A 13,671-nucleotide genomic window follows, 5' to 3' on the forward strand; every position below is an offset into this window, starting at 1 on the left:
TCCAAAATAAACAAACATAGGGTTCATCTCTGAGCTATGAGGAAGAACACTTTGTTGTAAAAGTGATTTATATATTTTTCCGTAGACTCCAATCAAGGCCAAAGTGCTAGGATATTACTCTAATTTTAATTGCAAACTGCATAGCCTGATCATACTCCTATAAGTGATATTGGTGAGGTCTCTTATCTATGCCTTTATTGATAATCTCTTTTGTATATGACATTATTTATTATCATTCTTACACATTTATTATCATTCTTACACATCACTCCTGCACTTTATTCATCATACGATATGTTACTGTTCTGGAAAGACACATGCTAAGAGGAGCAAAAAAAAAAGTTGATGAGATTATCAAGATTCATGATTAGTCCACCCTATGCTACTGCAGAATTAATAAAAGAATCCCCCTTGGGTTTAGCAAATAGTAGGAACCTGAGATGCTTTCTGACTTTCAGATCAACGTCAAACAACTCACTAGGACAGCTTAATCTTCCCTTTCAAAAGACATAATAGAAGTTTGATTATTTTTGATGATATTCTTAAATTAATTTTGTCACTATGATCTAGCACAGGATACAATTTGCCATGGATATATAGTGCTTGCAAAAGTTCCTAGTATTTTTTATTATCATTATTCATATCCGTATGTGTAAAAATGGATCTGCATGATGGAAATCTGGTCCCAAGAACACTGAATTTGGTTCCTCGGGAATCGAGCATTTCCAGTCTTCCCTTCTATTCTTGCCAGTCTAGATCCCTTTTTATTTATTTTATTTTATTTTATTTTATTTTATTTTATTTTATTTTATTTTATTTTATTTTATTTTATTAATTTATTTTATTTTATTATTTTATTTTATTTTACTTTATTTTATTTTATTTTATTTTATTTTACTTTATTTTATTTTATTATTTTATTTTATTTTATTTTATTATTTTATTTTATTTTATTTTATTTTATTTTATTTTATTTTATTTTATTTTATTACATTTATATACCGCCCTTTCCCAAAGGACTCAGGGCGGTTTACAGGGTGATTAAAAAACCAAGATACAAAAGTTAAAAACAAATTTAAAAAAAATTATATTTGTCCCTGCATAAATAAAACCCCAGTTAAAATTAAGATTAATTCTCAGCCTGGGCCAGAGAGCTCGAAGAGCCAGGTCTTCAGGTCCCGGCGGAATGAACGGAGGTCGGGGGCAGTCCTCAGCTCCACTGGCAGCTGATTCCAAAGGGCAGGCGCCCCCACTGAGAAGGCCCTATCCCTGGGTGTCGTCCGCCGGCAATCTCTTACCAGTGGCACCCTGAGAAGACCCTCCCTGTGGGCTCGCACTGGACGAAGGGAACTTGATGCTGGTAGCAGGTGTTCCCTCAGATATCCCGGACCCAAGCCATTTAGGGCTTTATAGGTCATCACCAGCACCTTGAATCTCACCCGGAGGGCAACCAGGAGCCAATGCAGCTCGCGGAGTAGAGGTGTTATATGGGAGTATTGGGAAACCCCCATCACAACTCGCGTGGCCGCATTCTGCACCAGCAGAACAATAAGCAGAACAATACAAAGCTTTGTGGCTGCCAAAATGTTCTGATCAAATGGTACAATTCAAATGGGTTTCTGAGAGCTGCACCTAATTTCTGGGACTCCTAGAACTGACTTCATTCCCTGTTGAAAAAGAAGTCTGGGGATGGATAAGAAATCCCACCTGCCAGATGAGCATTGGATCTTTAACAGTCGCTGGAAAACAGCCACTCTTTTAAGAAGAGAACAGCACAATTTGTAAAGTATGAATAATCCTGGTACCCTATGCTTTTTAGCTAAATATATAAATGTATCATATCTACAGGAACAAGGAAAAGTTTTCAGCTACAAATCACCATCTGGGTTTTTATTCATCAGGAGTGAACCAACTCCTGTGCAGCTTCATTCTTCTCTCCAGGAAGTAGCTATTTTTTCTGTTGTAATAGATACGAACCAAGAGTATCATTGTAAAGTAGGTGTTTTCCCTTTCAGACTACTCATTGTTTTGGAAATCAAGACAGCTGCAATTTTTCCTGCATGACTCTCCTTGATTCTCATACCTACCTATCCACTCTATTTTCTCCATTATATCTTGAAAAGTCATTAAAGCTTAACATTCATTACAATATGTCTATGGAGATTCTTAGTCATCCAGGTCATGGTTGTTCCAATGGTGCTTTTTCAGAGCGCAACTGGACTTTCTTGTTTTTTCTTTGAAGATGTTTTGCTTCTCATCCAAGAACCTTCTTCAGCTCTGACTGGATGGTGGGGAATGGAAGGATTTATATTCCTTGCAGACAGCTGGTCATTTGCAGTCTTTTAGAGAGCGGTTACAGGACTACAGGAAGCATTTGTGTTTCAGTTTGAGATGCAGACAACACAGACTTGTCCCCAACAGCCTGTGCCTGTCTTCAACAGTGAAGGGACACAGGGCAGAAAACATCCTGCAGCCAAGAAGGCTCCAGGCACATTTGCACCATTCAGGTGACCCTGAGGACACAGACAAACCTCCAAGTGGCCCCAATGACTCTCTAAAAGAATGCAAATGACCAGCTGTCTGCAAGGAATATAAATCCTTCTATTTACCACCATCCAGTCAGAGATGAAGAAGCTTTTTGGATGATAAGCAAAGAAAAACAAGAAACTCCAGTTGCCTCCTGAAACCTTTGGTTCATTGCAATTGAAAAGAAGAGCAGGATAAATGGCTATAAGAGACTGTCTGGAAGAAACTATTGTTTTCTCCTGTACTGAGGCCAGAGAGTATGCCATGATGCTGTTGGATTTGGAAATAGCTCTTGGTGTGAGCTAAAGCAATATCTCATTGCCACTTTTCCCACCCTTGTGCCCCCCAGGATCCTTAAACAGTCACTCCCCTTTGGAGGGAACCAGAGGGAGAAGGTTGTCCAGTTGTCTTAGTGTTCTCCCTTACATTCATATGATTACATAGTTATTTTTCTCATGATATTTAATATTTAATATTTTCCATGTGATGGGAAAAAGGGAATAAATGACATCATGCAACAAATGAAGGGAATTACACAATTTGTTTCTACTGCTATTTGACAGTAGGGAAAGGATGTGAAGGAATAAATGGAAACAACTTGAAATCATAGCTTATGAAACATAATAATAGCTTTAATTATATTATAGTTCTTGGTAACCAAGGTTATCAGGGCAGATGATGTCATTTAGAAACATTAAAATGACAAAAACAGTAAAAAGTGTAAAAGTATAAATAATACATTGAGGCATATGTGTTATTTATACTATAAATATATTGAGGGGAAAAGGGCAAAAGTTAATGACAGATACTTCAGATTCAAGATAAATTAACTTTAATGGGCAGTTTAAATCTTATTTGAAAAGGAATGTGTAAAAAAAAAGCACCAAAGGCCAAATATACAGTTACCAAAGTTTATGGGTTGCTAATGAATAATGAATGTGGAGGTTGTATTTTCTTTTTTAAATAAAGGCAAACAAAACTATGAATTATGAGAAATATAGATATCAATTCTGGAAACAAAATGGATTTTTAGAAATAAATTTAAAATGGCCATCAATAATGAAAGAATCCTGTCTGGAATTGATTTACAAATGACATCATCTAACAACTATTAAAATTTACCACATCAATAAAAGTTCTATCGTCTCTGTTACCAAATTTACATCTATATTTATGTGAATTTACTTCACACATTCTGATAATTATCATATTGAATTAAGCAATAATTTATACAGATCTCTCTCTCTCTCTCTCTCTCTCTCTCTCTCTCTCTCTATTTGCATTGTGGTCAAGTATTTTCAGATTTTAAGCTGGAGATTAAAAACTGACAAAAGATGTTGCAGATTGTACAATCATAGTTTATTCTTCAAAATAATACAAATGACCTTGACTGCTGTGAAAACAATTAAAATAAGATTTATTTGCTTTATTTATTTGCTAAGATATGGCTTTATTTTCTTAATAAGAATCCCCCTAGTTACATATACCAAAGCAGCTTCCCAGAGACAGTATTATCTAAATATGAAAATCCAAAATAATATATGAGGATGTTATTGTAATAAATTATTGCTTTCATTTTGACATATTATCCAATTATGTGCATACAGTTTATTGATGCATTTTGATTAATATATATTACTAGACTAATCTTTCATTCCTTTATCTTACTTGATACTAATGTATTTTGGTTAAAGTAATAAAATATCTTTAAATGAGAGGCATCTACCATCTCTTGTGCAATAATTTACATCCATTTTTAATAGTTTATGCAAAATCCAATCCATACATCTGATTACCTTTAACATAGAAAAAATAATCAAATTCTCACAATGATTATCACCAAGAAACTGCCAGAAATTCAGGGTGCTTAGTAGTAATTCTCAAGTTGAACTCCCAATGGAAGATAATCAGTAGCATTTTTAATCCAATGAAGATTAACAAATAAACCAAATGATATTGTTTAGTATCAGGGAAATTAAAATACCATCATCATAAGAAGGCTATATTTTTAATAAAGAGCTTCTGAATAGTTGTTCCTTCTATAAAAAATGAACCAATGGCTTTGTCAAGCTTTTTAAAAATATTTGAGTGTGCATATGTGTATGCCATAGTTATAAAACATTTCATTTCCTCTTTACTTTTCGGGAAAAAAATATTCTGTCATGTACAGATATTAATAAGGATTTGTCAGAAGTTAAGAAAACAAAAATGGGTGCTTGCAGCTTTCCTAATGCTCGCTTTTCTTGCTTTAGAGGTGGGAGAACAGAAACAGGTCTTGCTCTGAAACATATTCTTCAACAAGGATTCCGTGGAGGCAGGAACTCATCAGTTCCCCAAATCCTTATAATCTTAACAGATGGGAGATCTGAAAAAAATGTGTCAACCTTAGCCCAGCAGATAAAAGAAAGAGGGATTGCAGTGTTTGCAATTGGAGTCAACTTCCCAAGGTGAGTTAACATGGGATGTTCGATTGTTGTTGCCACTTAATAGTTAAAGATTGAAGGGAAGTCCTGCAGCGGATAGAAGATTTCGCGTGCACATCCTTCAAGAACAGAAAGAGGATATACATTGTGTAGGAAGTTATTGCAGTTGAGAGTTTGGAAGACCAATAGCGGGACTTGTTTTCTAGAACTCAGTCATTGATTACTTCTTTTGCATGCCAAAGATTCCAGTGCATTCCTTGGCATCTCCAGATAAATCTGGATGAATTTAATCTGAAGGGTTGGAAAACTGGTAAAATTCATTCTAAATTTTAGAAGCAATTCTAGAGGAAGTTCTTGACTTAGGACCATTTGTGAAGCAACCGTTTGCAGTTACAAACGTACTGAAGAAAGTTACTTATGATTTGTCCTCACACTTGCAACCCTTGCAGCATCCCTGAAGTCATGTGATCATGATATAGGGACTTGGCAATTGCCAAGTGTTTGCAACAGTGGCAATGACCTGGGATCATGTGATTGCCATTTGCACCCTCTCAGACAAAGTCAAATCACCAGGTGGTTCACTTAATGAACTTGGGCCAAATGACCTAAAATCAGGTGCAACTCACTCAATGACTACCGTATATTGCTCAGTGATGGAAGTTCTGGTTCCAATTGTGGTTGTAAGTCGAGGAATACATGTAAACTGAATAGTATGGTTAAAACATGTTTCTAAGACAGAGCAAATAATGCGCCCGAACAGGAAAAAGCCAGAAAGAACAGGAACAGGTGACGCTTCCCACTGGGAAAAAAGGTAGCCTAAGGGTTGCAACCAGTTTACATAACTGTCTATTGTAAATAACAAAAATAATGTTGTATAATGAACAGTATTAGGCCTTTCATAAAACAATTAAGCAGGATTAATGATTCAGTTCTGTACAAGGAAGCTTTGTGGTGTAAGGATGTGTGATGTGTTGTTGTTTTTGTTACACTAAATTTGCTTTTGTGCAGGTGGGAAGAATTGTATGCTCTAGCAAGTGAGCCAGTGGAATACTATACACTGTTTGCAGAAGACACTGATGATGCCTCCAATGGGCTTTATACCATGCTTACACTCTCAGATATCTGCAGTGCTGCATTTCCAGGTATTTTAAGTTTAATTTAACCAATAAAGGAGAATATTTGCACCTTAGGATTGAAATGATGGTTCCTTAGTGTTCTCTGAGGTTGGTTGTTTTCTTGCAGAAGTTTCATTACCCCAATTATGTAACACCATCAGTGCTAGCTACTAACACTGATAATGTTACCTAGTTTGGGTAATTAAATGTCTGAAGGAAAACAATAGAGCACAAAGAACTGAATCCTCAGTTTAGTTTAAGCACTCAAATTAAGTGTTATTTACTAACCTTCTGTTTTTATTATGTCTTGTTTTTCATGTCTCAATTAAGAGCTATAGTCTCACTCTGCCATTTTTTTCATAAAGTTGTTTCTCGATTTAATTTAGTCAGTTTGGTATAGCCAGACTCAAGAAGACTCTAGGTGGCTATAAAATTAATTTTATGACTCTTTGATAGATAGGGGATAAGGAAACTTTTTATTGTTTTTTATTGCCTCATTACCTGGTGTCATTCAAAGAATGTTAAGAATAGATTCCATATTGTGTTGTTATATATTTTGCAACCTTCCTACAGTTTTTTGTTTGATGGAGAAAAATGCTTTTTGAACATCTAAGAAAGATTCAAACAGCAACGTAGCACAATAAAGGAGTATTCTAAGTTAAAATTGCATTCTGGAATGCAGGACATGGAATATTGGATTCAAGTTACAGGCAGGCAGATTCCAATTGAATGTTAGGGGGAAAAATCAACAGTAACAATAATTCAACATTGAAGTAAATTATTCAAAGAGGGTTTCAATTGATTGGGTGTGTTTAAGTTAATGGGTAAATTTAAGTAAAACTAAGACCAATTCTTTAGATTCCTCTATTAACCAGAAGATTGAGCTCTGAGAATCCTAAATGACTCTTTCCACCTCTAAAATTTAGGTATTAAAGTTATTACAAATATTTAGAAAGTTAATGCTATACCATAAATAGCAATATGTATAGATACTGGTTGCAGTTTATTCCTGTGCAGTCAACAGGTGGGTGTTTGCAAATAGAAACATTTTCAAAATGATTTTTCCTGCACATCTTAATAAGTATGTTGGAGATAATGAGAGAGAGAGAGAAAAAAGAGAGCTAGTAAGCTATCCTTTTTCTTTACTTAAACATGTATTAACATTCAATCAAAACATTATTGCAAACCAGAGAAATAACTTGCCAAGGGTCAAAGTGCTCAATCATCAAACACTAAAAATTGCTTTAGATCAGTCCAGCCTATCTGACATCTAACCCAATCTTACCTGTTTTGACTGGCAGTTACTCCCCATAAATTCAGGCAAACATGTTTCCCAAGATGTTACCTGATGTTCTTCATTACAGAAGAAAGCTATTAAACCTGATTTATCCAAGTAAGGTTAAAGTGCTACAGTTTTGTTATGCCACCCTTTTGGTATACTTAAGTTTCTCATCACACACAATATTGATTCTGAATTCTTGCCTCTTGCACCAGGTTGCAGGGCTGAATCTCATCCCTGTGAACGCAAAACACTTGAGCAAGTAAAAGAAGTGGTTGGAAACTATTTCTGCTGGAAAGGATCCCAAAGCAATAATGTTGTACGCATATCACTCTGCCCTTTCTACAAGTAAGTCACCCTAATCCTCCTCCTCCTCCTCCTCCTCCTCCTCCTCCCCCTCCTCCTCCTCCTCCTCTTCTTCTTCTTCTTCTTCTTCTTCTTCTTCTTCTTCTTCTTCTTCTTCTTCTTCTTCTTCTTCTTCTTCTTCTTCTTCTTCTTCCTTCTTCCTTCTTCTTCTTCTTCTTCTTCTTCTTCTTCTTCTTCTTCTTCTTCTTCTTCTTCTTCTTCTTCTTCTTCTTCTTCTTCTTCTTCTTCTTCTTCTTCTTCTTCTTCTTCCTTCCCCTTATCAAGTTTCAAAGGAGATATAAAGTTCTGGTTCTTGTACTTTTGGCAGCCTCAGCCATTACAACCACAGTATGCTTCAATTACCATGTGCTCCTATCTTCCCTTCTCATCTCTGCCCTTTTGCCACATACCCCTATGGTCCTTTGAATCAGCCTTCCTCCTGCCTTCCTCCTGCAAACCTTACAAATAGCCAGCAGCTTCCAATGTGAACTGCAGAAGATGCACTGGAAGTGCCCCTGAGAAACTGACCTGTGGTCTTTCAGAAGGGTTTGTAGGAAGAAAGCTGGCAAATACAATAAGTGTGTGTGTGTGATGGACATAAGGTGCAGATTAAAATGGGGTTTGGAAGACTGTGAAGATTTAAATACCTGCACTTCTTAAAAATGCTTTGTTCTACTTTTCCAGTTTTTCCCCCAGAAACTGCAGATGTAAAAGTTGGGGAATTTTATTGTTGTTAAAAAAATTAAATAGTGATACAGAATTATATTGTTAATCATTTAATTAAATATCATTGCTTCACTGTTTTCAAATACAAACTCATCCAAATTTCATTTTGTTTAATATTGGCTTCTTTAATTAAGCTGGAGGAACATTTTCATCAAATTTCCGTCTACATGCTATCGAACCATATGCTCAGGTAAGACCCAGATCTCTAAAAACTAAAATATAGGTGCCTCAAAATAAAAATAATAGAGTGAAAAAAGTAGCATATCTGTTAATTGACATTGGGTTAGAAGATCCAAGGTATTTTTCCATTAGCAACATTTGAATGTTTCCTTCAAAGAAGAGAGATAATTTTCACAAATTTCTTCCTCCTTCTAGTTTGGCATTTTATGGTTACAGAGCAGTGTTTCTCAATTGTGGTGACTTGAAGATGTATTAACTTCAACTCCCAGATTTCTCCCACAAGTAAGGGGAATTCTGGTAATTGAAATCTACACATCTTCAAGTTGCCACAGTTAAGAAACACTGTTCTAGAGACTCCCCAAACTACAAAGGCACAAGGATAAATATTGAAGGGCACCTGGAAGAATAATCATCAGTAAAAAATAACTTTTCTTCCATTTTGCCAATGGTGTTCCTCCACTAGAGCCAAAATGTTCTATGGACAGAAGGAACTAATTTATCAACTATATTCCATATGTCCCACATGTAGATAAATTTAAAAATTTATAACTTGATTTCCTCATGGTTATTTTTTCATTTTTGCTTTCTTTTGATTATAAAAAAAAATATTAATCAGTATCAGTTGACTTGTATATTAGGTTCTTAATTTATCTATAAATTACGTTCTTTCAACTCAGGACTGAAGATACATATTTTTACTGTTATAATGAAAAAAATTACATGTCCTTCTTTGAGCTTTTCTAATCATCCAATGAAATATTGATACTGAAGAAATTAATAATTCAAAATTTCATTTTGAAAATTCATCCACCCTCAGTCATTACCCTTTTATTAACCAAACTAAATTATACTTAGAATAAAACTAATTGCATGAATCAAGACATGTATCCATTTATTACCTCTTTATGATATCTTGATTCCACTGAGGCAATCGCAGCGTACAAAGTTCCATAATTCTAAGGGCTTTAATTCTTGAATTTCTTTGGACTGCCTTAATTATAAGAGATGCCTGGGTAGACCCAAAATAGGGGTGATGGACTAATAGATTTTAATTAGATATACTATGAAATGCTTTGCTTTTTTAAGAGGTCAATTGAAAGAGAAAAAATATAATAAGCTTCCATTTATTGCTATTTCCTGAATTTAGATCCTTGTGATTCCCATCCTTGCCAGAATGGAGGCACTTGCATTCAACAGGGATTAGAGGGCTTCCACTGTGTTTGCCCAGTGGGATTTGGAGGGGATTCCAACTGTGGTATGTTGTTTTATTTTAGGGACTGGAATCTTGTTTTTAATGTGTTGGTAACATCAGCCAGTTTTCTATAAAACCTCTGATAATCATTATTATATTTGTTCTTTAATAAGGAAAAGCAGAAGGAGATAAGAATTATACAGTTTGATTTAAATCAAATTAAGAATTAGCATATGTGATATCCATATCTGAATGTTCCCCAGAATAAAATATCATATATTTCATATATTGTATCATATCATTTCCAGCACTGTTCAGATCAGGACATCAGGATAAGTTGACTTAATTTCCCACCAAATAAGCAAAAATTACTATTCCTCTTTCAGAACTTATATAGGATAGAACCATTTATCCAGATCTTCCGTAGTCAATAAGAATGGTTTTTTGTCTGGGTGAAGTGTTTAATTTATACTTTATTATAAAAGAGGAATTCTGAGAGTGGCAATTATTAATATAAAATATCCAAATTACATTTTTAAAATCTCTCTTGTGTAGGAAGTTTATACAGAAACTGAAAGGGTTCTTAATTTAGACAGTTTCTAATTATATCTCTGCTTACCTATTCTAATGCTTTTATTTATACTGAATTTTGAAAGATGTTTCTATCATCTGTGGTTCATGATCTGATTACCTAAATAAACAGCTGAACAAAGAAATCCCATGCCTTACACACAATCCCATGCCTTACACACACACACACACACACACACACACACAGAGAGAGAGAGAGAGAGAGAGAGAGAGAGAGAGAGAGAGAGAGAGAGAGAGAGAATACACACCCCGATTTATTACATTTTTGCCAATGAACTAAGACCTAATTCATTCTAGCACCTTCTTAGGTTACATTTTGTGATTAAATATTTCTGTAACTAAAAGATGACTGGCCTGAAATCACACTTTAACAATAGCTATAGATAGCTATAGAATATTCTACTTTATTCTGCATTCTCTTTGGGTTTCTAATAGTTTTTGCTTATTTTGTTAAATAGCACCAAATATAAATCTGGAATGCAGCGTGGACCTTCTTTTCTTGGTGGATAGTTCATCCAGCACTACTCTTGAAGGCTTCTTGCACTACAAAACTTTCCTGAAAAGGTTTCTCCATTTAGTGTGGAATACAGAAACTCTAGGGAATGTGGCCCTGGCCCAATATAGCAATGATGTCAAGATGGTTGCCCAAGTAGGAGATTACAGAGATATGTTCAGTCTGGTGAAGATCATTGATTCCATGGAGTTCAATGGAGGGAACACTTTGACTGGCAAAGCTTTACGATTTATTGCACAACATGGCTTTAAGAGTGCACCAGTCTTTGCTGATGTTCCTGATGATCTTCCACGTGTGGTCATATTGCTCACAGATTCAAAAGGTGAGGATTCAGTGCTAGAAGCAGCTAGGTTCAGTAGGAAACAAGGTATTTCCATCATTGGAGTTGGCAGTGAATTTTTAAGAAGAGAACTGGATGAGATTACAGGGAATCCAAAGCGGACAATTATCTACTCCACCACTCAAGATCTATTCAATAAAATTACTGAATTACAGAGAAAAATCTGCAGCGTCGATAGACAAGGTAAGAATTCAAGATAAAGATACCATATCAATTGTTGTTTCAATATCAGTATTGGTTCAGTGTCACCTAGGCTCCTGCTGGGTGTTGTACATATTTCAGTTCATTAGAGATAATATGGGGAAAAAGCTACTACACATGAATATAGGTAAAGGTAAATGTAAAGGTTCCCCCGCACATGCGTGCTAGTCGTTTCCGACTCTAGGGGCCGGTGCTCATCTCCGTTTCAAAGCCGAAGAGCCAGTGCTTGTCCGAGGACGTCTCCGTGGTCATGTGGCCGGCATGACTAGACGCCAAAGGCGCACGGAACGCTGTTACCTTCCCACCGGAGTGGTCCCTATTTTTCTACTTGCATTTTTTTACATGCTTTCGAACTGCTAGGTTGGCAGAAGCTGGGACGGGTAACAGGCGCTCACTCTGCTATGCGGCACTCGGGATTCGACCCGCCAAACTGCCGACCTTCTGATCGACAAGCTCAGCGTCCTAACCCACTGAGCCACCGCGTCCCCTGAATATACCCCTGAATATACACATGAATATACCTTGTATTAATAAATGAAAAAGAGGTTGCCATTTCTTAAAGCATTTGAAAAATGTATGTGCTGTCAATTGACGTCAAAAGGTGTGTGTGTTGTCAATTTCAACTTCTGTTGTTAATCAGAGGTCACATTGACCAGAGTTTCCCAACCTTTCCAGATTGGTAGCCCGGCGCATGAGGGGGTAGGGGAAAGAGGGGATGGTTTCGTGGGAGGGGCAGGCGCACACACAGGTGTGTGCACATAACTATAATTGTGTGAATGGCGGGCGCACGCATACATGGCTCATGCAAGTGGGTCTGCGATCGCTGGTGCCCATGGCTCATGTGAGTGGGTCTGCAAGCGCTGGTGCCTGCCAGAGCTCGCAGCCCCAGTGAGTTGGACTGTGCACGCCTGTGCCCACTGCTTGCATGAGTTGGGGTGCGCATGCTCGCCAGCCCACCATTCTCATGGCCTAGTTGTGAACAGGCTATGGCATAGAAGTGGGCGACAGCCCACAGGTTGGGGACCCCGATATAGACCAATTTAGACTTGTCTCTATATCACTTATTGATTAGTGATATATTTAAACAATTTTAGCTATTTTTGATTAAAAAATGAAATAAAATATTAGTTAATTCTCTTTATTACTATATATTTGTCCTATTGTTCCAAAGATTTGGAAAGGTATACAATGTCTTTCCTTTCCCCTTTTATTCCAGCAGCACTCTGATATAAGTTGGAGATGATAGCAGAGAGTTTTTGAATAAGCTTCGTAATTCACTGAGACTTCACTTCTCGCTTATGCAACAACACATGAGATATTATAGGATATGAATTTCATTTTGTTTTATTGCTAACTCACCTTCCTCTGTTATCACTAAATCTCCAGATTCATAACCTCTAGTCCTACATATTGATGAAATCCAGGTTTGTATGAGCAAAACCTTATTTGAATCCCAGTTCCACTATAGAAAGTCTTGTCATTGATGTGCATGTTTGCAGCTACAGAAGGAAGTGAAATCACCTTTTCCATCTTTTGCTGATGGAAACAATCTTTTAATGAGAAACTGCAGGGAATGATTTCCCCTGCCACTATAACCTTACTTAAATGTAATTCCCTTTACTAAGCATCCACATGAATAAGCCACATTCTCCAAAGGCTACTAACTTCTTCTTCCTCCTCAGGCTGCCTATCTCAGTCCCTGGATTTGGTCTTTGCCCTGGATTCTTCAATGTCAGCTGGCAGGGTTAACTTTGCCCACATGAAAAACTTTGTCAGCCGTCTCTCTTCCCAGTTTCCCATCAATAGGGATAGGACACAAGTCAGCCTTGTTACCTTTGGTAAAAGGCCCCAAACCGTATTTGGACTGGATGCACATGTTACTAGTTCAGCTCTTCAGGAAGCTATCAAACAAGCTCCCTTTATGGCTGGCTCTGCCTCAGTTGGAAGTGCCTTGCTTCATATTCATGATGATGTCACAGTTATCCAAAAAGGAGCAAGGCCTGGTGTAAAAAAACTTGTGCTAGTCTTCACAAGTGGATCTGGAGTGGAGGATGCCATAGTCCCTGCCCAGCAACTACGCAGTAACGATGTTTCACTTTTTATCATTGGGACGGAAAGTGTACAAATGGACTTACTGTTGAGGATTGCAGGTTCTTCTAATAATCTGGTGAGGATTTCATCTTATGAAAATCTCGGACAAAATGAAGACTTTATCATGGAAAAATTGTGTGATGGTAAG

The 13,671-nt window shown here is 36.7% G+C and overlaps 1 protein-coding gene across 1 annotated transcript in view; it reads left to right on the forward strand.

Annotated features, from left to right (window-relative positions):
• The window catches only part of VWA2 (von Willebrand factor A domain containing 2), a 38,433-nt gene that overhangs the window by 21,507 nt on the left and 3,255 nt on the right, over nt 1-13,671 (forward strand). Inside the window, exons 6-12 of the mRNA XM_083363776.1 lie at nt 4,779-4,973; nt 5,958-6,091; nt 7,559-7,691; nt 8,549-8,604; nt 9,742-9,849; nt 10,836-11,414; nt 13,115-13,666. Coding sequence (XP_083219902.1) covers nt 4,779-4,973; nt 5,958-6,091; nt 7,559-7,691; nt 8,549-8,604; nt 9,742-9,849; nt 10,836-11,414; nt 13,115-13,666 — 1,757 coding nt within the window. The remainder of the gene's footprint in view (nt 1-4,778; nt 4,974-5,957; nt 6,092-7,558; nt 7,692-8,548; nt 8,605-9,741; nt 9,850-10,835; nt 11,415-13,114; nt 13,667-13,671) is intronic.

The sequence above is a fragment of the Vipera ursinii genome, assembly GCF_947247035.1.
Source record: "Vipera ursinii genome assembly, chromosome: 5".
Taxonomy (NCBI): domain Eukaryota; kingdom Metazoa; phylum Chordata; class Lepidosauria; order Squamata; family Viperidae; genus Vipera; species Vipera ursinii.